The 21,262-nt window shown below is 39.1% G+C and overlaps 2 protein-coding genes across 3 annotated transcripts in view; one reads left to right on the top strand and one right to left on the bottom strand.

Annotated features, from left to right (window-relative positions):
* The window catches only part of MYOF (myoferlin), a 72,851-nt gene extending 68,076 nt beyond the window's left edge, over positions 1 to 4,775 (bottom strand). Inside the window, exon 1 of the mRNA XM_052799347.1 lies at positions 4,572 to 4,775. Within this exon, the coding sequence (XP_052655307.1) occupies positions 4,572 to 4,659 (88 nt within the window). The 5' untranslated portion in view covers positions 4,660 to 4,775. The remainder of the gene's footprint in view (positions 1 to 4,571) is intronic.
* Positions 4,776 to 6,597: 1,822 nt separating this feature from the next.
* On the top strand, positions 6,598 to 20,428 carry CEP55 (centrosomal protein 55). Of its 2 annotated transcripts, none has more exons than XM_052799956.1 (8): positions 6,598 to 7,028; positions 8,723 to 9,001; positions 11,226 to 11,291; positions 11,931 to 12,072; positions 14,192 to 14,508; positions 17,244 to 17,315; positions 18,159 to 18,284; positions 19,867 to 20,163. In XM_052799956.1, exons 1-8 carry the CDS (start codon positions 6,846 to 6,848, stop codon positions 19,972 to 19,974), a joined length of 1,293 nt encoding a protein of 430 aa, XP_052655916.1. In that variant the 5' UTR covers positions 6,598 to 6,845; the 3' UTR covers positions 19,975 to 20,163. The 2 variants fall into 2 exon arrangements, with proteins under 2 accessions (XP_052655916.1, XP_052655915.1); XM_052799955.1 differs by having other exon boundaries at positions 6,599 to 7,028; positions 19,919 to 20,428.
* Positions 20,429 to 21,262: the final 834 nt, after the last annotated feature.

Here is a 21,262-nt window from a genome sequence, read left to right as displayed (position 1 = left end):
AGGAGACAAAGCATTTTCAAAACTGAATATCCCAGAACATCTGGGGTTTGGCACTGGTACTCCAGGTCCCCCTACAAATAGGAGCTGAGAGTCAGGGAAAAATGGTCTCAGTGCTGGTGAAAAAAGGAACAGTTGCAGCTGTTTGTAAAGGAGATAATGAATCACAGACCTGATCCTGATGGAACTAATGGATAAAAGTCCTATGATCCCCGCCTAAGCTCAAATGTAACTCTGTAAGGGAAGGAAAGCCCTGGCTTGAGCAACAGTCAAAACAATTCTTGACAAGGAGTAAAATTTTCCACTCTGGACTATCCGTTTTCATAAAAACAAGAGCAAGATCTATGATTCCACTAACAATATCCATATTCTAGATTGTACTAAGAAAAAACTTATTGTGTTACACATTTGTCTGAAAGTTGGATGAAAAACACTGGGAAACATTGGGTTTTAGTTGTAATTTTAGTCAGTCTGAGTGTAGCATTCAAATTCCTCGAGCATTTATTTTGCATGTATTTTCTTCAGTTCACTGACTTTCTTTTTATTACACCTTTTATCATTCTTTTAATGCACTGGGGTTTTTTTGTTTGTTTTTTAAACTGTTGGCAAAGAGCTTTCTTCTTCTCACCAAAAAAAATCTTTACCAAGCAGGGTAAGATGGCCTGTCCAGTTATTCCAGGAGCTCACATAAGTTTCAGGTCTTCAGGCTGCTGTCCTCTACTGGTAATGAATCCAGCTACAGTAGCCAAGACTGTAAACCACATCAGGATAAACTGTAAGATAGGGCCAGTCATCATTTTTAGTTTGGCCCTACCAAGAAATGAGAGCAAGAAATGATAATGTATACTGGTAGGACACCCTATAGACTTGTTTCTTTAAAAAACTAACTACAATAACCTTGGTACTGTAGAAGAAATCATTATTTGCCTTATCTTGATAGAGGCATTATACTACAACATGTTGTTTAATGTTCTCAGCTGGAAATGAATGTAATAAGAACTTGGTGATAGTCAATGAGATTACACTGTTCAAAAAAATGCATTCAAGATGAGCTTTTAAATAATAACTGTTCCATCATTAGAAAGACAATTACAGTGCTGCAAAACAACCAATGCTTACATCTTAGATTTTTTCTATTATAACTAGCATTTTGATGAGTTCCAGCAGGTGAGGAATAGCACAAGCAAACATTATCTTTTAGAACAGTCTTAAGTCTAAGATTCAAGAGAGAGTCACATTTCAGTTAAGTTTTCCATTAAACTTTTGTGAATGAAGAATTAAGATTGCACGGTGGCAGCAACCAGGATCAAACAGGCAGACCTCCAAAAAAACCAGGAAATTAAACTTAGGGTAATTTAATTCTCTGCAAAACAGAAAATATAAAATTAGCGAATAATTACCCTCTAATACTCTTTTCTTTCACACACTGAAATATAAACTAACATAGCTATGAACTACTGCAGGCCTGCTGGAAAGCTCTTAGATTAAGCACAAATAGAAAAAGAAATTTTATTCAAGTTGGCCCAATCTAACTGAATGCCATTTCACATCAGTTTTTAATGTATAAAGCTGAATGAGGCAGTCAAAAGGAATGATCAAAGCACTAAATGTCCTAGTATTGACTGCACATATAAGCAATTTTGTCAACTTTTACACCCAAAGACAAGAATCTGACACATTCCTCTCCAGTTTGGTATATCTGACAAAGCAAAAGAATTGTACTGGTTTAATCACTACCACTTAGCACCGCTTCAGCAAATGGCAACGCTTTTTCATATTAATTTGACTAATAATCTGTCTCACGTAGAGTGACGATGAACTCAGAATTCTGCAGTAACAGCACCCAGTTCCAGACAGCAATACTCGTTTACTCTCAGGGTGTAGTTCTCTTTGAACAGTGAATTGTTCCTAAAGTAAATAAAAGTTCCATCCCACTGGACTGAACATAAATGTGCAAAAAAAGTCAAATGCTTGCACAAAACCCCTCTATTCTAAGTAAGATATCACAACAGAAACAGCTGCGTATTTCCTCTTAATATGTACCTAATACATGTCACTATTAATTGTACTGACTGTATAGTCTATAATGAGCTTAGTTATACAAATTTGATGAAGTCTATTCTATACATATACAAAACTATACTAACATATGTGTGTTAACATATAGTGTTTGCAGAGTCACTTACATACTTACAGTTGTAGGATCATGGCCTTTTTCTTCACAGCATAGCTGTAAGGGTCTAATCCTGAGAGATACTGTGTGTTTTCACTGAAGTCTTAAACCTACTGAACCTGACATCAGCAAAGGCTATGTAAATTACAGTTTGAAAAAGCTAACGAACAGAACACTGTTTAATGAAATGTCAACTTCCATGGCAATTTTCTGTCAAATGAGTGCTGTTCTCTAGGACTTCTCCAAGAATACTCCAGAGTCAAACAAGAACGCGAAAATATACTGCAGGGCTATGGCCAAAGTCCTGCAAATGCCCGAGTTTTTCCCAGTCTGGAAAATAAACTCGCAATTGTGTTTTTTATGTCCCCCAGGAGCTACAGTGGGTATGGACTACTGTTAAAGACTGCTGCCCTTTGACATACACCTTCCCAAAAATAAGACTGATTTCCCATCTCTACACACTAACAGGGTGAGGAGAAACAGGCTGTATATAAAAAACATCTATAAACAGCCAAAAGTTCAACATATTTCAGATATGATCCCTATACCCTTGCCCCTAGCAACCAGGTACTCCACTTACAAATTAAATCAGAGCTGCTCAATATCTGGCAAAAGCCTGATATTTTCTGCCCCCCCTTGAATGACTCTGGACAGAAAGCAAAAAATCAGACTGTTGGTATGTAGTAAAACCACATAAAAAGAAGTGACAGGTATAATGAGAAATATCCTACTAAAAAACTGTCACAATTATGAAGTTGTCTTTAAGACAATGGTTAAGCATGTTTGTGAACATTAAAAATCCCAGTTGTAGCACATAAAGGACAAATATAATCTAATTCCTCTAATGTCTGTTGCCCAATCCGTGTTTGGATAACTGAAGGACTGAGAAACAAATCCAGCAATGCAGAAGAAAAAATAAAAATCTGTAACTTATATTTATTAGGTAAAACTGAATTGCATTAGAGTACACAGAACAAAAGATTGCAAGGAAGAATTAAACAGACACTTAAGGCATAAAGAAGTGAAGGCATAAACCAGCCCTGGAGTATGAAACTGCAGGAACAGAGGTAACACAGAAAGGCAAAACTGTGACAGGAAAGCAAACAGAAAGACAGGGAACTGAAAAGAGAATATGAATGCTTAAGAAGCAGCAGAAACAAATGGAACAAACCAGAGAAATTACAGTACAACAGTAACAGCACTTTTTGCAGGCAAATAAAATAATTTTTTAAGGATTTGGAAGTTCTCAAAGCTACTGAGACAGGCTCAGCCACTTGCCCTAACACACAGAGGGGTAAAAAAACAAACTTGAAAAAGAGGAGGAAAAGAAAGGAAACGGAATGATATCACATCTTTCTGATGCTGAAATAAAATATCCGAAAACTTTATGTTTTGGAAGTTAAGAAACTGGACGTGCACTACCTTGTCCTTTTCCAGCCTCCAGCAAAATATCATGATTTCAGATTTGGTTTCTAAAGGTGACAAACTCCTGCAATGATTTTTCATACTTTAGGAAATAACCATTTCCATTTCAGTGCACAGTTAGGAAACCAGGTCACCAGGAATTAAGATGACTGTTTGTCACAGTTTGGTTTAACGTATTACATGATCCAAAATTGCTTGGAGGTTTCCGCACCTTAAAGATAAACCAATACTTGAAATCAAGTTCCTTTAGTCTAGCCAAATGAGGAAATGATGGCAACAGGTAAAATATGCTGTAAAATATAATTAGCTTTACATATAAATGCTAATTTTATCACACTGTTTTCTCCTTCTCCCGTATGTATATGATGAGCAATAAAAGTGTAAAATGGGGTTTCCTTCCTAAATCTTTATTTTAAATTAAATACACTCAACGGGCAAAATTTTAAAGTGCAATTCAGTTTGTAAAAAAAAAAAAACCAACAACAAAAACAACCAAAAAAACACAAAACAAAACCAAACACCTTCAGTAATGGTACTACTGTTTTTCAACATGCTGGTAATAACAATAAACCAGTCACAATAAAAATTGATGTAACAGTGAGCAGTCGCTGTGCAAAGTAATCAAGACAGAGGAATGATTTTTTCCAGATGGAAAACAACAAGGTAATCTTCAATACCAGAATTAAAAGTGGATTTATCTATGCAGTTAGATTTGGGTTTTTAAAGCAAAGTTCTAAACCTTTGCAAAAGCTTGTAAAACGCAGATCCTGAAACAGAAGCACCGCTGGCCAGAAAAGACCGATGCACTCGACCCAGTTCAAACTTCATTCAGGTAACTCCTGTCTAATTAAAAAGTCTTCCCTGAAGTTACATCACTTCAGCAAAACATGTTTTCACAGATTTTCAAATACTTAACCCAGAGCACTATCCTTCAGAAAACCTCCTCCCTGAGTACATTTATGATAGTTTTCCTTACCTTTAAAAATAACAGAAACAATAGGATCTGGTTTCCCAAACTTGGTTTTAGGGATATTGGTAGCAGATTCCACAATCACCCGAAGCATTGTTTCCCGTCTTGACTAAACGTCGATTGTTACGAAAGAAATTCAAGGAAGTCTTAAATTTCAAACTCCTTAACTTCTGGACTGAAATGCTAGCAGGAAGAGGAGGCAGGGAATAGCTGGTTTACAGTAAAGAAGGTCTATGGGTGGATCTATGACAAGACTCGCTACTGAAGGTTACGAAAAAAAAAAGAAGTACCTGTAAATTGACACCAAGTTCTGCGTTGCTGCACAAAAGAGCTCTCGTTAGTGAAATCCAGTTACAGAAAGGGCACAGTGTAAAAAGGAGTGCAGTTTTTTTTTTTTCTTTTATTCTTAAGCTGTGTGATAAGTCTCTCGTAAATAACCGAGGCAAAAATAAGCATAAGCAACATGAACATTAAACACAACTCTCAGTCCTCAAGATACATCACATCTGCCTCTTGGTATACCGAGGTATTACATTTCACGATAGCTTATATTTTTTTTCCTCTTAATTTTTAGAACTTCATTGTTCGTAACTGTTTTTAGCGCGCCTCCGTGTCAGTGTATAATCGCAAATATACGGTCTTCAAAAATGGTTTAAGTGCTCCCTCTTCAGTTGTGCTCTGGAACAACTACGTTTTACATAATACTACAGGGTCCGCATTTAACACGCTGAATTTAGTAGATCTCTTGAGAAATTAACATCTATACGCATAAAGAAAAAAGAATTAAGGAAATACGTGCAAAACACGTGAGAAGACTCTCTGTATTGTTTGGAAGCCTATAAATATTTTGTCTTAACATAAATACATGCAGTAGATTGCACTAAAACAAAGAAAAACTTGCATATTTACGTAAAAAGAAGTCTTTGCTCTAAGCTACCCAGTGTTCAGCTTTACAGCGGTTTTTCTCAGCTGCAGACCAGATGTAAAAAACACAAGTGGTGCACAGTACCACTGCAAAATATGTTTTTAAGTAGAGATGAGAAGGGAAGCCAGCAAGATGGAGCAAAATGAGTCACATGTGGACAAAGTTCAGCCTAGTTTTTTACATGGTCACATGAGAACTATCCTATTACTTTTGAAGCCAAGATGGACCTTGCTTCCTTTCTAAAATTATGAGATTTTGGGTAGCTGAAGAAGAGGATTTCTGGGGAAAGAAAAGGTAATCCACAGCCAACATGTTCAGGAAGGAACGAAGATAAAGACACGCAAGACACAGCACTGAGAAGACCCAGAAAACTTGGCTGAAGCATCATGGCGGGCTGTTCCATCCCCACCCACCCCAGTCCCGCACAAGTCCCCCAGCTGGCCCACAGCCAGAGCCACAGGCCAGGCTTGCTGCCCCAGGCAGCTGGTAGCCACTGCCCCCCCCCCCCCCCGAACAGCAGGTCGACTAAAGCCTCGTGCAGGGTGGGCGAGACACCCGCGGGAAGAAACATGGTGGGGCGCCCACCTGCCACCGCCCCTCCTTCTACAGCCGCCCTTTAACAACGCAGCGGAAATCCCCTCGGGGGAAAATGAATTACGGCCTCGCGAAGGGGAAACAACCGCCGCCCCAGCCCGCTCCGAAGGGCCCGGCCGCCCCGTGCCAGCCCTCGCCCCACGGCGACCGCTCGCGAGCACGTGCTCTGGGGCAGGAAAACGAAGCGGGGAGAAGAAAGGCCCCGTGGCATTGGCCAGACAGGTCACGCAGTCGCCCAACGCCAGCCAATGGGGAGCTTCCTCTCAGGCGTTCCGCGGAGAACACGGCAGCGCCCCGCCGGCACTGAGCGGCCACCCCACGCCGGCCCAGCTCGTGCCCCTCCAGCCCCGCCCACGCCTGCTCGCGCAGCCCCCTCTAGCCAGTGTCTCCGCGGAAGAGTTCTTTAACCCCTCCCCTTGCCTTCTCTGACCCCTCTGCGACGCCGTAGCCCTTCGACTGTGAGGCGGCCCGGGCGGAAGTGACGATGCTGGAGCCGCGGGATTCAAACTCCCGGAAGCGGGGTTGGGCTGGGGCTGGCCGGAGCAGCCGCTTCCGGCGGGCAGAGGGTCCCTACGGCGCCGTGTCCCAGGGCGCGCACGGGCCCGTTTGCTCCCCGCGGCCCGGTCCGAGAGCCGGCAGCGGGAGCCGGGAAGTCCTGCGCTGCCCGGGCTTGACTGAGGCTGCGTAAGAAGTCACGTCCGGCCCGGTAGCAGGGATTGCTCTTCCGTAACGCTACCTTTACTTTGTATAGGCGTTTAAAGATGAATTCCAAGACCGCCAAAGAGATAATTATTGGCAAGTGGGGCTTAAAGTCTGGTAGCTCCAGACGCGAGAGTGATCTCGAGAAGTATAAGCAGGAGAACGCTGCCCTGAGAAAATCAATGGAGGAAGTCGTTAAAGGGAAAGACAAAATGACCGACGCGGAAAGGAACGGGCTCCTAGAGGTGAGGTGGATGTGGGTACTCGGGCTGATGTTTGTGATGTCCTAATTGTGCATAGTTATCGTGAGTCTGAGTGTGTCCGGCTTTGGAAGCAGGATGCCGATCTCCTCTTAAAATTTAGTTTACTTTGATGTCACTGTTGTTTTAATTTGACATTTTTGTTCTCAAATATTTTTCAACGATGACTGAACTAATAAAATTACAATCATCTGACAAGGCTGTTAAATACAAAGACTTGAGGCCAGAGTGTCAATTAGTCTATGAAGACCTGCCCTCACATGTCCAACTGTTTGGAACAGTTGGTCCCAGAGAATTATTTTGAATACTTCCTGCAAAGAACGTTTGCAAACAGCTGCCTAAGAACACACTAAAAAGTGCTGATTATTTGCTTGAACTATATTCTCAAGCTCCCACTCAGCTATAGGTAAGTAAAACTGCAATCAGTTCACCACGTTATTCTTCCATTACAACCGAAGAGCAGAAACTAAGACACTGCAATTTCTGTGCCTTGTAGTCCATTCAAGGTAAACCTGTGGTTACAGAGAAAGAAGTTCAAGTCGCATACTGTCAGGCTTCCCAGCAAGACTAGGAAACTATAAATGGACTCTTTCAAAGGATACAACTAATGGAGACTACGCATGCTAACATTTCTGGGCTACTTGTTTTGACCATAAGGCTTTTCATATGTCTGTGCTACAACATCAGTTCAGAAGTGCTAACCCAAGTACCAGCTATGGCTAGACAGCTCATGTACTGTTGTGGCTGAATTCATGTATTTGCTGTGCCTGGTGGAGTTTCCTGCTTGCTCCGTGTTGGTTACTTAATATTGGGTTCCTGGTTTACAGGTGGAAAATCACAGGCATGCTTAGATATACTACGTACTATTTGGTGTCAATATTTTAATTCTAGTGAGCACTGTGTGGTTGTCAACCACACCCTAAATAAAGCTCTCTAAAATTCAATGTCTTTCAGTTTCTCTGTCATCTTCTCTTGACTTGATGTCAACATGTAGCATTTCAATGTCAACCTTTCTCAAGGAAAATGAAATGCTATCATAACAGAAGTCTACATAGAGCCCCAAGGTATCTCAAATGCAGTACTAATGCTATGTAATAATTACCTATGCTGGAGGCCTGCTGAAAAGAGAGTGCCTGTTGAAAATATCTAATAAAGCACATTTTTAAAGTAAAAGGCCAGACAATTTGGCAAACAGGATCCTTCTCCTGAATGCTTTATTGTAACTCTTTTGTAACTTCAGTTACAGTCACTTAGTTTGCAAGAAGGCTCTGCTGCTTCTCCAAAGCTACTAAATATGCTAACCAACACTAAGAAGCCTATCGTCAACCTCTTCACCGAAGTGGTTTAGAGTTCTTGTACTGCTTGGGTTTTAAGGTTCATATACTTTAGTGATCTGTATTCACATACAAAACTGAGTACCCACTGAGTCTCTGAAATTTGGTTCCCTGCATTCTTTCCTTGTTTTATCTACTTCAGGCTGTTTTTACTATCACTTGAAATATTTCAGATGATTGCTGTAGTATTGTCTGAGTAAAAAGTAATATTCTCAGCTAAATAAAGACTAAGGGAGAACCTTTCAAAGTGAGTATCTTTTCAAACGGTTGTAAACTTGCTAATGCATTTGTTGCATAGACTGACATTTATTAATTTGTGTCACTCTCTAATTCCATTTCATTTAGAAAATACTTTCCCTTGAAAAAGAAAATCACAACCGCCTGCTTGGAGAGAAGGACAAAGAAATCCAAAATCTGAAAGATAAGCTTAGGTCAAAAAACAAGAATAGTGAAGTCTCCTTATTACAAAGTCAACTAGAGGAAAAAACAAAGGAAGCAGAAAGGAGAGAACAGTTACTTTGTTCTCTATCAGAAGAAATGAACCAGTTAAAATGTAATTTATCCAGTGTTACTGCAAAATGTTCTGAGCTTGAAAACAGAGCCAGTACTTCTCAGGCATCCCAGGTAAGCACTGAGAAATTTGCAGTTGCAAATTCCAAGTCTAACCTGTTTACAGGTTAAACTTGGAATCTGTGCCCACTAAGGACCAGTATGTGTTATAAAATAGGATGGATTTTTAATCTTCCTACAAGTTGGGTTGCATGCTGAAATATTCTTGTATGAAGAGAGATGGTATCCAGACTGAATGCTAAATGAAGAACAGTCAGGGAACACAACTTCAGGCAATGCAGCCGGGGAGGGAATTCTCTAATGCTGTACGGTAAGGTTCCTTTTTCATGTTCACACACAGGTGGTATGACTAGTGGTACTACATGTAATGATCCACTGTTGCTTAAGCAGGTATGCCCTTCTTGGGTTTGTATCCTCAGTGATTAAACAGACTGACAAGGCAGCAGTAATAGACATGGGGCACTTATAAAGCCAAACTAAGCTCCTCACCTAATTTGGCTTCAGTCATGAGAATATCTTTCCCCTCTCTGCTCTTATGAATCCTCATCTGCTCCTCAGTTGTTAAAACTAGTTGCCTGTACTTTACATGGCATCACACATGGTAAATACTTCAATGTAACAGATGATAGGACAAGAATAATGAGTTGCTTCTCTCATTTAAAGTGATTAATAGGTATGGTGCCAGGTACTTGGCAGCTTTTACAAGTTTAGTTTTCTACAGTTGTTTTTCCACCCCTGCCTGTTCTAATGTTCCATGGAAAACGCAGTAGTATAACAATAAGGGGCACAGGGAAGTTGGTGTCTAGAAGTAGGTGCCTATAGGTCTTTTCCAGCTTTTGACCTGCAGATGGTGCTGGTTCCCCACGCTCTACCTGGAAGTTGAGTAATTTCTAGAAATTCAGCTTTAGCCAAATACATAGCAAAATATCTTAATTTACTAATTTTCAATGATAATACATATATGTATCACTTCTAATAATGCAGTATCCTGGGAAATACCACTTCAAATGTAATGTGTTTATTTTCAGTTTCAAGAGACTTTGAACTTAATAATGTTAATTCAGATTTCCATGATATTTTTGTCAATGAACTACCAAAATATCTTTTAGTTTAAAACCAGAATTTTCTTTTATATTTTTTACTGATTTATCAATAGAGGACAACAAAATGTGACTGATGTTTTGACTGGATGTCTTGGAAAACTTGAAAACAAGTCTAGCAATGCTGGTTGAAACTGCTAGGTGGCACATGAGCAGCAGGAACAACAGTTTTATGACACATTTTTGAGAAAATTTTCACTGAGGCAGAGTTCTAATGTTCACAGAAATAGGAATCTGAGCAACTGTAGTGTCTCTAAATCCTACTTTTATTAGGCAGTTTAATAATTGTATTCATGTTCTCCTGTATTTCTTCAGTTACAAAGTTTGTTCTAAATCATGTTCCAAAAATCACAGGAAAACTTTGGAAAAGTGTAGCTTGGATTTGGGTAGTAATCTACATTTTTATCTCCTTAAAGTTCCCTCTTGTATCTATACAATTTCAAAAAAGCTTTCTATCATGCAGTGAATAAACATATTGGATCATGAAAGAAGTATAACTGTTTAACTGCTCTCTAGTTCTAGATGGGTGTAAAGAACTCTCTGACTCATACTTTAAGCACTCTACTGTGGATCAGGTCTCAGAAAATCAGTCAGTATGTCCTTATCGTTCCAGACAGGCTTGCATGGTTTCCCGTATGTTTATAAATCCTCCTGTTATCCCAATGAAGTTGTCAAGGTCTCTAGCTTTCCCCAACAACTCCTGTAGGTCTGGCTTATTGTCAAACTGGTATGAGGATATGAAAATAGAACAGTTACCTTTTTTGTTCATGTAAATAATTCCCTGAATATCTTCATTTTTCAGAAGCTCTCCTGCACTCTTCAGGTCTTCCAAGATAGCAGTTCAGCAGAAGACACAAGATAGTCATCTTAGGAAATGTTTTAATATAACTATGAGTTGCAGAGTTATGGAAGAAATTAAATGTAAATCTTTGTCCTGTATCCTGCAGGAGACTTTGTTTTAAATCTATGAAATGGTTTTCTACATAACTTAGATCCTTTAAAAAAACCCAACCAAACAACTATAAAGATCTTTAAACACAAAAGGCATATGTATGCATCTTTTCCATTTTTAAAATATTCTTGTGCTGATTATGTGAGATTAATAGTTATACAGGACTAGCTTTACTGTTTCAGCCATCTATTTTAAAGAACACTAACAGGTTGTTCTTTGCCTGCAGGAACTCGTAACAAACAGCACTGGATCATCAACTAATCTTTATGAAGTTGAAAAACAACTGAAAGATGTAAGTTTCCTGTACAAAATTGCAAGTGCAAATTATCTGTATCAAGATGCATAAGAATGTAAATTACCTTGCTTGGAACATCAGAACAAAGTGGTTGCTGACAAAATGGGAGCCCCAAGGAACCTGGTCTGACCTTGGAGCTGACACTGCCTGGGATACCATGAGGTTGGATTAGAAACCTCCTGAGGTCCCTTCCAACCTGAATAATTCTATGATCCAATCAGATATAAAGTACATGTCCTTGTTCTTACAAACTTAAGTTGCAATGATACAGTTTTAGTTTATTCCATTTTCAAGATCTGTTATATTTTATTTTATATTTGAGATTGAAAGGTTAATTCTTCATAATCTGGGCATGACTCATGAAAGCCTTTGTTTCAAAGTCATTTTCCCATTCCAAGAAGTAAGCCAATCATTATTTAATATTGCTGCAATTTTAACTTATGCGCAACAACCTGACTTATCTTTCCAAATGAAGATGGGTTTTATTTATTGCAGAGAAGATTACTACGATTTCCAGCTTATCTTTAAACTGTATAATATATAACTTTTAACATTTTTAAGAAATAAGACTAATACTTTTGAAGTCTGATAAATTACAGAGGCTTTTTTATTGTTCTTCTGTTCCTTTTCATGAAGGCTCTTGAGAAAAACCAACAGTGGCTACTGTATGACCAGCAACGTGAAGCATATGTCAGGGGCCTGCTTGGAAGGATCTTTGAACTTGAACAGAAGTCAGAAACAGTTAGTAAACAAGAATCTAAAGAATTCAATTCAGAAGGTATCGACTTTATTGCTTCCCCACAAGTAACCCAAACCATAATTATCTATAGAATTAAGTTTTCTGAAAACAAATTATAGCACAATTAAACAAAATCAAGAATTTCTTCTCAACATTTTGGTTTCTTAATGGTAAAACTTGGGTAAGTAAAATTTCTTTGCTTCCTGTTATCTAGCTATGTTACTTGATCAACAGTATTTCACATTCTTATCTACTTCAAGGATGGTTTTTAACAGCCTTGACACTCTTAGCAACCTCTCTGTTTGTGGAAAGTGTTGAGGCAAATATATATATGTATCCCATCCTTCAAAGTACACTTTCAACCTACATAATGGAAGCATTAAGGATTTATTAGCTAGGTGTAGATCAGGTTTTTTTAAATTTACTTTTTTCAAAATAAATATTATAAAAATGACTCAAGACTGCCATGTTCTTTACTTACCTGAACAGTTGTTACAGGGCACAAAAACCTGTGATAGGTTTTGGCACCTATCCAAAACAGTGTTTCGCAACATGGATCTGGCCACCTCTAGCTCACTTCTGTGCTATGCAGTTCCTCAATAATGAGCACCCTCTCAGCACCATGCATTCAGATTGACTTGAGTGGTGCTTGACCAACGTGCGGAATAAAATTAAAATCACGTTGAACAGAAGAACCCGAAGGAGTTGGCTTGCTTTTCTTATTATCAAATTATTAATTTCATATATGCTGCAACTGACCTGCAAGGTAAATTCACTAAATAGAACTAGCATTATCTGGAGTAAGAGTATGCCCACAGATACTTGCCATTCAGTAATTCATGTACAGTGGCTTGGTTTCTGTATTACTGCTTGAATCTTTGTGGAAAACCATAAAATATCATCATAATCTTGTTTTCATGGTGGTTAGAAATCTATAAGCTGTATTTTAGAGGGAGACAGGCTGATGTAGCTCACCAGGAAATGTAACTCTGAGTTACTGCTGTCAAAGCTTTGTCATCAGAGCAGCCAGGAGACTAGGAGTAAGGGTATAACAAAGTTCCTCTCTTCAAGCAGCTAGACAGTAGCAGAAATCAAAGTTTCTAAGAACCTAGCTATACAAGTTGAAAGTAGATAGGACAACTTTTTCCAAGGAAAAAGTTGGTGTATCTCTGAGGATCTCACCATCCTATAAAGGAGTATTGCTAACGAGAAGGTAAGGCTTAGTTCATAGTTGAGGGGAGGGAGAACAGTCAAGCAAGAAACTCTCCCTAGTAAGTTACAGTTTGAAGAACGAGGGGAAGCCTTCAGTAGGAAAAGTGTCAAAGTTAAGAAACTTACAGTGCCAAAAATCAGCAAAGCCTGTGAAAATCTGCATTTCGTTCTGCTTCTAGGTATATTTTGTATTACTACTGAATTTCTACAGACTGCCTCTTTTTTTTCCCTACTTACTAAACTCTCCTTGGGTCAACAAGCAGAAATTTTTCAAACTCTGGTTTAAGGAACAGTCACTAGCCAGTGAATGCCTTTATCAAAAAACCCCTATCCTAGTCCCTTCTATTTGCAGTTTAGAAGTAAATAATGGCATACGATTTGAGGAAGATAGACCTTCCATTGTCTTTTGCAGACTGGCTTTGGTCAACAATGGTGAAGTAGAGCCCATCAGATCCCCAGGGTATCTATATACTCCCCAGGGGAGGGAGAAATGCCAGCACCTTGGCTAAGGGGCCTAAATCTGGAAGTGGAATCTAGCGCCATTGGGCCTTGCTTCCCATGTGTCAGTATAATGCCTGAGGCTACGTAAGTACTATGTGTGGGTCATGGAGCTTGTGTAGTCAAGGCAAAGGATATAATATTGCTATAAGGGTTAGTGAAAGAAGTAGCTGTAGCACGCAATACCACACACAAGCCAAGTTGCAGTTTTCTGGTAACTATATTGGGAAGGAGACTTCACTGCATTAGGAGTACTGAAAGCTGTTTTAACTAAAGTTTGGTGCCAGTCTGGGCTGTGAAGAGCCTAGAATGTTGATTTCTATCAATATACCTTAAAATCCTGTCAAGGATTTGGTATTCTGATTTTTTAAGTGTGTTGGTTTTTTGTTGTGGTTTTTTTTTTTTTTCCTCCCCACATTACTATCTCAATTATTTCTCACTCATTAAGGTCATCTACAAGAGGAAAAGCAAAAATACTATGACCAGCTGTTACTAACTGCTAAGAGCGATCTTGAGACTGAAAGACGCACTATAACCCAGCTGCGATCTGAACTTAACGAATTCAAAAAGAAGTATGAAGAAACACGAAGAGAAATAACAACGTTAAATGCCTTACTGCAGTCACAACAGGTTGCTGAAATGAAGACTCTAGAAAATGAAAATAAAATTAAAGGAGAGAAAGTGCAGAGACTAAAACAAGAAAATGAAACTATTAAAGGACAGCTCAAAGAAGAAAAGAAAAAGTCTGAAGATCTTTTATGTCAGGTAAGCGCATGCATCTAGAGGTTTAGCATCACTAGCAAAGAATCAAGAGAGCTGAAAAGTCATACTTAATCAGAATGGACCATCACTCACTTGCTCTGGTAACTGTTCTTTATGTATATCTAGACTCATGTCCTTGAGGTTAAAACTGAATACTTTCTTTAATATATTGGTTTGAATCAAAATGCAAACTTTTGTTAAGTTTCCTTGTTTAAACAAGGAACTTATTTGTTCACTTATTTCCTTGGTCTTATGGGACACAAGAGGGAGAAGTAAGAGAATACTTAATTGATTCTAATCTAGTTGATCCTCAAGGTTAATTGTACATGAGAACAGGAAAGGTAAAAATTCAAGTCCATACAGGCTATTTTATCATGTGATCCTAACTATGGAATATCACTGATATTTGTTGTCACCTGGCTGCTACAAAATACATGTGGGCTTGTAGTTTCATACTTAGTGGATAAGCAGCTGTGTCCCTGGATAATCATAGAATCATTTCGGTTGGAAAAGACCTTCAAGATCATCGAGTCCAACCATTAACCATGCCCCCTAAACCATGCCCTGGAGTACCCTGTCCACTCGCTTTTTTAATATCTCCAGGGATGGTGACTCAACCACTTCCCTGGGCAGCCCATTCCAATGTTTGACAACCCTCTCAGTAAAAAAATTTTTCCTAATATCTAACCTAAATCTCCCTTGCCTCAACTTGAAGCCATTTCCTCTTGTCCTATCTCCAGCCACCTGACAGAAGAGACCAACACCCACCTCACTACAACCCCCTTTCAGGTAGTTGTAGAGAGTGATAAGGTCTCCCCTCAGCCTCCTCTTTTCTAGACTGAACAACCCCAGATCCCTCAGCCGCTCCTCATAAGACTTGTGCTCCAGGCCCCTCACCAACTTGGTTGCCCTTCTCTGGACACGCTCAAGCAGCTCAATGTCTTTCCTGTAGTGAGGGGCCCAAAACTGAACACAGTACTCGAGGTGCGGCCTCACCAGTGCCAAGTACAGGGGAACAACCACCTCCCTGTTCCTGCTGGCCGCACTGTTCCTGATACAGGCCAGGATGCGATTGGCCTTCTTGGCCACCTGGGCACACTGCTGGCTCATATTCAGCCGGCTGTCAACCAGCACCCCCAGGTCTTTCTCTGCCGGGCAGCTTTCCAGCCACTCTTCCCCAAGCCTGTAGCGCTGCATGAGGTTGCCGTGACCCAAGTGCAGGACCTGGCACTTGGCCTTGTTGAACTTCATACGATTGGCCTCAGCCCATCGATCCAATAACCCCAGCCAACCATTGTGGCCATGCAGCTGGGGTTTTTTGTTTGGTTTTTTTTTTTCCATTCAGATGAGTTCCTGCATTTGGTTCTCTCTATGATGCCATGGGTAAGAACTATGCAGGCACGCCTGAGTACTAGAAAGCGATTGCCAGATAAGCAAGGGAAGGGACGGACCTTAAGTTGTCACTGTCTTGAAGATGGCTATGGTAGAAACCACTGAGAAGAGTTCTGTAATTCCCTATAAAGGCCCAAGATGTGCCTGTCAGGCAGGCTGTTCAATAGGCATGGTTTACACTGTTGCCAGATCTGTTCTGTTGCTTTTGCATCAGATTCTAATCGTTTGCAGGGCTTGCCCATCTCCCAGAGAGTACCTTGATGACTTCAGTGAAATAATTCTGTTCATATGTGAAGTTCTTAATTCTTCCTTCCTTCTTTTCTTTTGAGCCCAATGACTTTAACCACTCTGGCTGATCAGAGGCAGGGGAAGACATGTATGTGCTATATGTTTGTATTTAAAAATATTTAGTGCTTACCTCCTTTTGTTTGGAGTACTCATGAGGACTATGCCACTTCCCCTACATGGAGAGTTACAGTGGTGTCTTGGAATATTCCTATCAGCATGGTGATGCTAACAAAAAAAAAAAAAAATCTGTTGTTTCTTCTTCTGGACATGAAATCATGACCACGTATCTGCTGAAGAGAAACTGGAAAGTCCTTAAAAGAACTGTTCTCAGGGCATCCAAATGAGATAGACTTGCTACTTGGAGAAGTTTAGGGTTGATAACAAAGCAATGTAGAACTGAAATTTGAAGTATGAGAACAAAATTTACTAGGCACCAAAGTAGGCTAAAACCAGAACAACAGTCTACCTCTCTAAATACTGTCTGATTCTCCCTGGTTAGTAACGATTAAAAGGTGCTGTTGGTTTTGGGGGGTTTTGGGTTTTTTTGTTGTGTTTTTTTCAGCTGAACAATAGCATTCACTACAAGAATTGATACATGCTGATAACAGATGATATTTTTATGTATGCATTTACTTAATCCATTATAGTATAGTACTTTCTGAGTCTTAAACTTGTTCTCTTCTATTAAAAAAAAAAATTGCATTGCTTGTTTTTTAACATCGTGGCATGTAAGTGCAAACATAGGTTTTGTGTGTATATTTTTGTCTGCATCCTGGCAATCACCTAGGAAAGTTCAGTTTGATTTTTTGTTTTGTTTTGTTTAAAACTATAACATCATTCTGCATTTCCCCTGCTCAATGCAATAATAATGCTTCCCTGAGGTTTTCTCCAGGGAAGCAGAGATATTTTAATTTGGTTTGGCTGTTGCATAACAGGCATACATTTTCTGTTTGGTGTTGGAATATAAAAGTTTACTTCTATCCCTTTTAAGATTCATTATTTGTTAAACTTAACTGTTGTATATGGACGTTTATTACAAATGTTTTTCTGTCTTGTAGGTGCAACTTCTTCGCAAATCATTGCTCAAACAGCAGGAGGAACACACTAGGATAGCTTTGTTGGAACAACAGGTAGCCAATTATATGCTAAGATGCTGATACTTAATCTGTATTATGCACACAGGCTTTCTAGACTAACTTCAAATTTAAGAATGAGTAGTATATTAAAGTAATATTAGACATGAATATTCAACTGTGAATAATCTCCTGATGCTTCTAAAAATTTTGACATGTCTGTTGAGGAAAATCTGTAATCTTTTACAGATAAGAGGGTGTGATCAAACTTAATGCTATTTTCTCCACAACCACTTGTTCAACTGTACACCCTCAGGTTAGGTATGGAAAACATCTGAAAACCAATCAGCTCACTGAAGTTTTGTAATATACTCTTGATAAAGTTATACAAATAATTGCATTGCCATCTTTTCCATCTTCTTTATTTTTTCCAATTACATTCTTACAGATCTAATTGATGTTATTGGGGGGGAAAAAAAAGTTACACTTATTTGCTAAGCTTGGGTGTACATTGTTACCCATAGGTTCTGTCCAAATTATCTTGCTACAAGAAAGATCCTGAAGTAGAAACTGGCATTTTTAATAAGTACTTACACTATATGCTTTTCTATAAAATGTTAAGATTGCAAGACAGCTTGAAATAGTCTCCAACCAAAATAACTTCAAATTCCATCTCTACTAAGGGAGAAGATTTTTATAACTAGGCATGTATGAATTTCACTGTAGTGAAAGCAGCAAGTGACTTTTTTTTTTTTTTAAATCCTATTTTAGGATATGATTGCAGAGTAAAAATTACTTTAAATATATAAAGGGGGAACATTCCTCTTTCTCTTCTCCACACCCCAATTCTTAATAATTCTGACTTTAATTCTTTAATTTTTCACTTTGGGGGGTTGCCAGATCCAGATATGCACCACAGATTTTGAAAATGAAAAGCTTGATCGCGAGAACTTGCAGCATCAGTTAAACAAAGTCCTTAAGGAACTGCGCAAGGCCAGGGAGCAAATAACCCGTCTGGAACCTCTGGTATGTAATGAATAACTTTCAGGTAAACTTAGTCAGGGATTTTGCATAAATGTACATCTTTTCATTTGGGGATCTTATTTCAACTGTAGTGAGTCTTTGGTTAATGTTATCAGATATTCACTGTAGGTCCTTACATCCTTTAGGTATGTGGCCCCAAGATGCAGAACCCTATGTCAGCTAGCTAGGCATTGTTTTTCTCTACAGCATGCATGGAGAACAAGTACTGCAGAAGGAGATCCAGAATAGTCAGGTTCCTGAGCAGGGAACATAATTGTATTTTGTATCACAGTGTGTTACCTAGTTTGGACTACTGCACAATGACAAAGTTGCAGTATGCTTCTACTCAGACTTGCTGCTAGTGAACAGGACACAATCCTTAAATATAGAATTCCTCCCCCACTTCCATCTGATACAGGATGGGTGGGTCATTAAAACCTGGCGTTTTCATTTCCAAAAAGACAAGCTCCCTACTACAATGAAAAAGGACGTTTGTTGTATCATGAGGACTGTGGTCTGTTTGCTGCTTATTATACAAGCCCAAAGCAAGCCACCTAGATTTAAGCCCTAGACTTAATGGAGAAATTTGTAGGGAAAGATTAAGTATGAAGCAAGCCATTGATCTGTTTTGCTCTGTTGTATCCAGGATTGCCCTGGTCTTGAGCAGAAATGCATTTTGACTGTTGGTGCTTCTGGAACTCTACTATAAGGTATCTTGTAAGATGAGGTGATAGCTGAATAGGATTGTCAAAACTGCAGTTCTGGACTTAAATGAGGTTCAAAATGGAAATCAGACACCTGTGTCCTTCATTAGATCAGGTCTGGGGCCACTGTGATTTTTACAGAGGAGATAAATGCAAAAGCTCCTAACAAGTTGCAGATGAGAAGAATTCTTCTGTGACTCTGCCAGACTACTCTCCCTCTTAGTTGTATGCAACTTGGAAGTATTTTCTCAAATGAGGAAGGGAATGGAATGAATCCGGAGATACTGATGTTCTTCACTCATGCGTTGCCCCTTGGGAGAGCCTCACTTGCTAGGATTGCAGATGCTGCTGCCAGGGGAAGCCCCTGGAAAACCTTCTGTCTGCTAGGAGTACAGCAGAAGTTTGGGCAGAGCAGGGAAGCTACAGCTTTGAGTTTCTCTGTGCTAAGAAGCTGGAGAAGTAGCTGTCAAATGGACAACCAGGTGCGTTTTACAGTTAAGGTCAGCCTTCATGCACAGAAACTTCACGCATGGGATCAGGAGAAGAGAAAATTACGGCAGAGTTTTTGGGAAGATAGCTAGGCAGCATCCTATGTAGAAGGCGCTGAGGCATCATTTTATTAAGGAAAGATAGTGTGTGAGTAGCTAGGAAGATGGTTGGGGAAGGATTCCCAGTCAGCCATTGTGGGAAACCTGTCTTAAATAGTCTGCAGAAAAGCTACCTGCAATCTAATTTAAATGTGGTGTTAGAATTGCACAACAGGCCCTTTGTAATTAACACAAGCAGCATAACTGCCTTTAGCCATCTTTAAAATTCTACCGTTAGTGCTATAACACACACAAGGCTTGTGTGCCATCAAACCTTAATATTTTTTCCTACAGTATTTGATCAGCACATGCATGCCCCAATCTTACACTAAAGCTGCTTTTCCAGAAACTCCAGGAATCTGGACGTATGGAGCCACAAGAAGATTTGCAAGCTGTGTTTGAAGAGAAGCTGACCATGTATGACAGAAGTCCTTCCCTGAAACATTCAAACCTTCTTGATGAAAGTTTTCTCGAGTGTCCCAGATGTAAAGTGCAGTATCCAACAAGCCAGCATAGAGAATTACTAGCACATATTGACTTCTGTACAGCTTGAGCTCCAAATGGACTTACTGTATTTGCTTTATACACACTGCCAACGTGCTTTTCTACAAAGGCAAAAGATCTTTTTAAAGCTTTTTTCTTAAGGTTGTATGAAGGACTACTAGTTTTATATTCAGTACCACAAAAACATTATAGTTATTTATTTGGCCTCAAATATTTTACCCGATGTTTTTGCAAAAAGCAGCTACTGCATTTTTGGTTGCAAATGGAAATATTTTTAGAATTAGGAATATCTTCAAATAGTAAACTACTGACTTATTTTTTTGCACTATTAAAAATGAGAACAGTAAAAGCACACCTATTGTGTCAGACTTTATTTTCATGTTTGGCATATCCAGTTCTTGGTTGGTGAATCCTGATGATTGTGCTTGTACCTTAACTGACAGTAATAGCTGCAAAAGATTTTTGGCCCTCACAGGTGTACTATATATATATTTATACATACGTGGTATGTGTGTATATGTATAGTATGTACAGTGTATATATACATGTATTATGTATCATATACATATGTAATGTATCACCATCTTGATACATTAAAACTCAGGAGACTCAAGTTAGATCTTTGCTGCTTAAGATTCACGTTGAAAACATTAATCATAAGTAGCTTATTTTCCTGAACCACAGTCAGGTGTGACTTAGAGCTCATACAAAAATGCTGACCAAGGTTTAAGCTCTTCTCAAAAATTTGTCATTGGGAAAACAAACTTCCTAGCAAATACAAACTTCTCTGGTACTGAAAAAAGTTTGTATTTCTGACAATGTCAGAGACCAGTTTTGAAGTTTGGATATAGAATTATGCTGAAGTAAACTTGTTTGCACTTCTGTATTTTAGAGGCTAAAGTTAGGCAATGCCAGTTATTCAATCTGTTACATTTGACAAAAGCCCCAGTTTAAAAGTGCAGTTTTTAATAAATTGCTCTAGTGGATTTGAAGTGTCACTGTATTTTGGTATTAATACAGAAAACAAGTTAGCAATAAATTCTTGCAACAAATTAGAAACTGGCAAAAAATTCCCTTATGGATTTGCAATCACAGTGTTATTCTCCTCTAGCACTTACTGTAAACCTGGATTTGTTGCTAGCATTTTGCTCCTTGCATCTGTAGTTAAGTCCAACAGGCAGTTCTT

The sequence above is a fragment of the Harpia harpyja genome, chromosome 10 (assembly GCF_026419915.1).
Source record: "Harpia harpyja isolate bHarHar1 chromosome 10, bHarHar1 primary haplotype, whole genome shotgun sequence".
NCBI classification, from domain to species: Eukaryota; Metazoa; Chordata; class Aves; order Accipitriformes; family Accipitridae; genus Harpia; species Harpia harpyja.
The sequence above is the reverse complement of the archived record's forward strand: the minus strand, read 5'-3'. Positions and strand labels throughout refer to the sequence as shown.

What these genes read in the sequence shown, in the direction of transcription:
- CEP55 (XM_052799955.1), top strand. Translation starts at nt 6,846, where the DNA reads ATGAATTCCAAGACCGCCAAAGAGATAATTATTGGCAAGTGGGGCTTA. An exon ending in GTACTTCTCAGGCATCCCAG is followed by an intron (nt 9,002 to 11,225) that starts GTAAGCACTGAG and finishes CTTTGCCTGCAG; the next exon opens with GAACTCGTAACAAACAGCAC. An exon ending in TAAAGAATTCAATTCAGAAG is followed by an intron (nt 12,073 to 14,191) that starts GTATCGACTTTA and finishes TCACTCATTAAG; the next exon opens with GTCATCTACAAGAGGAAAAG.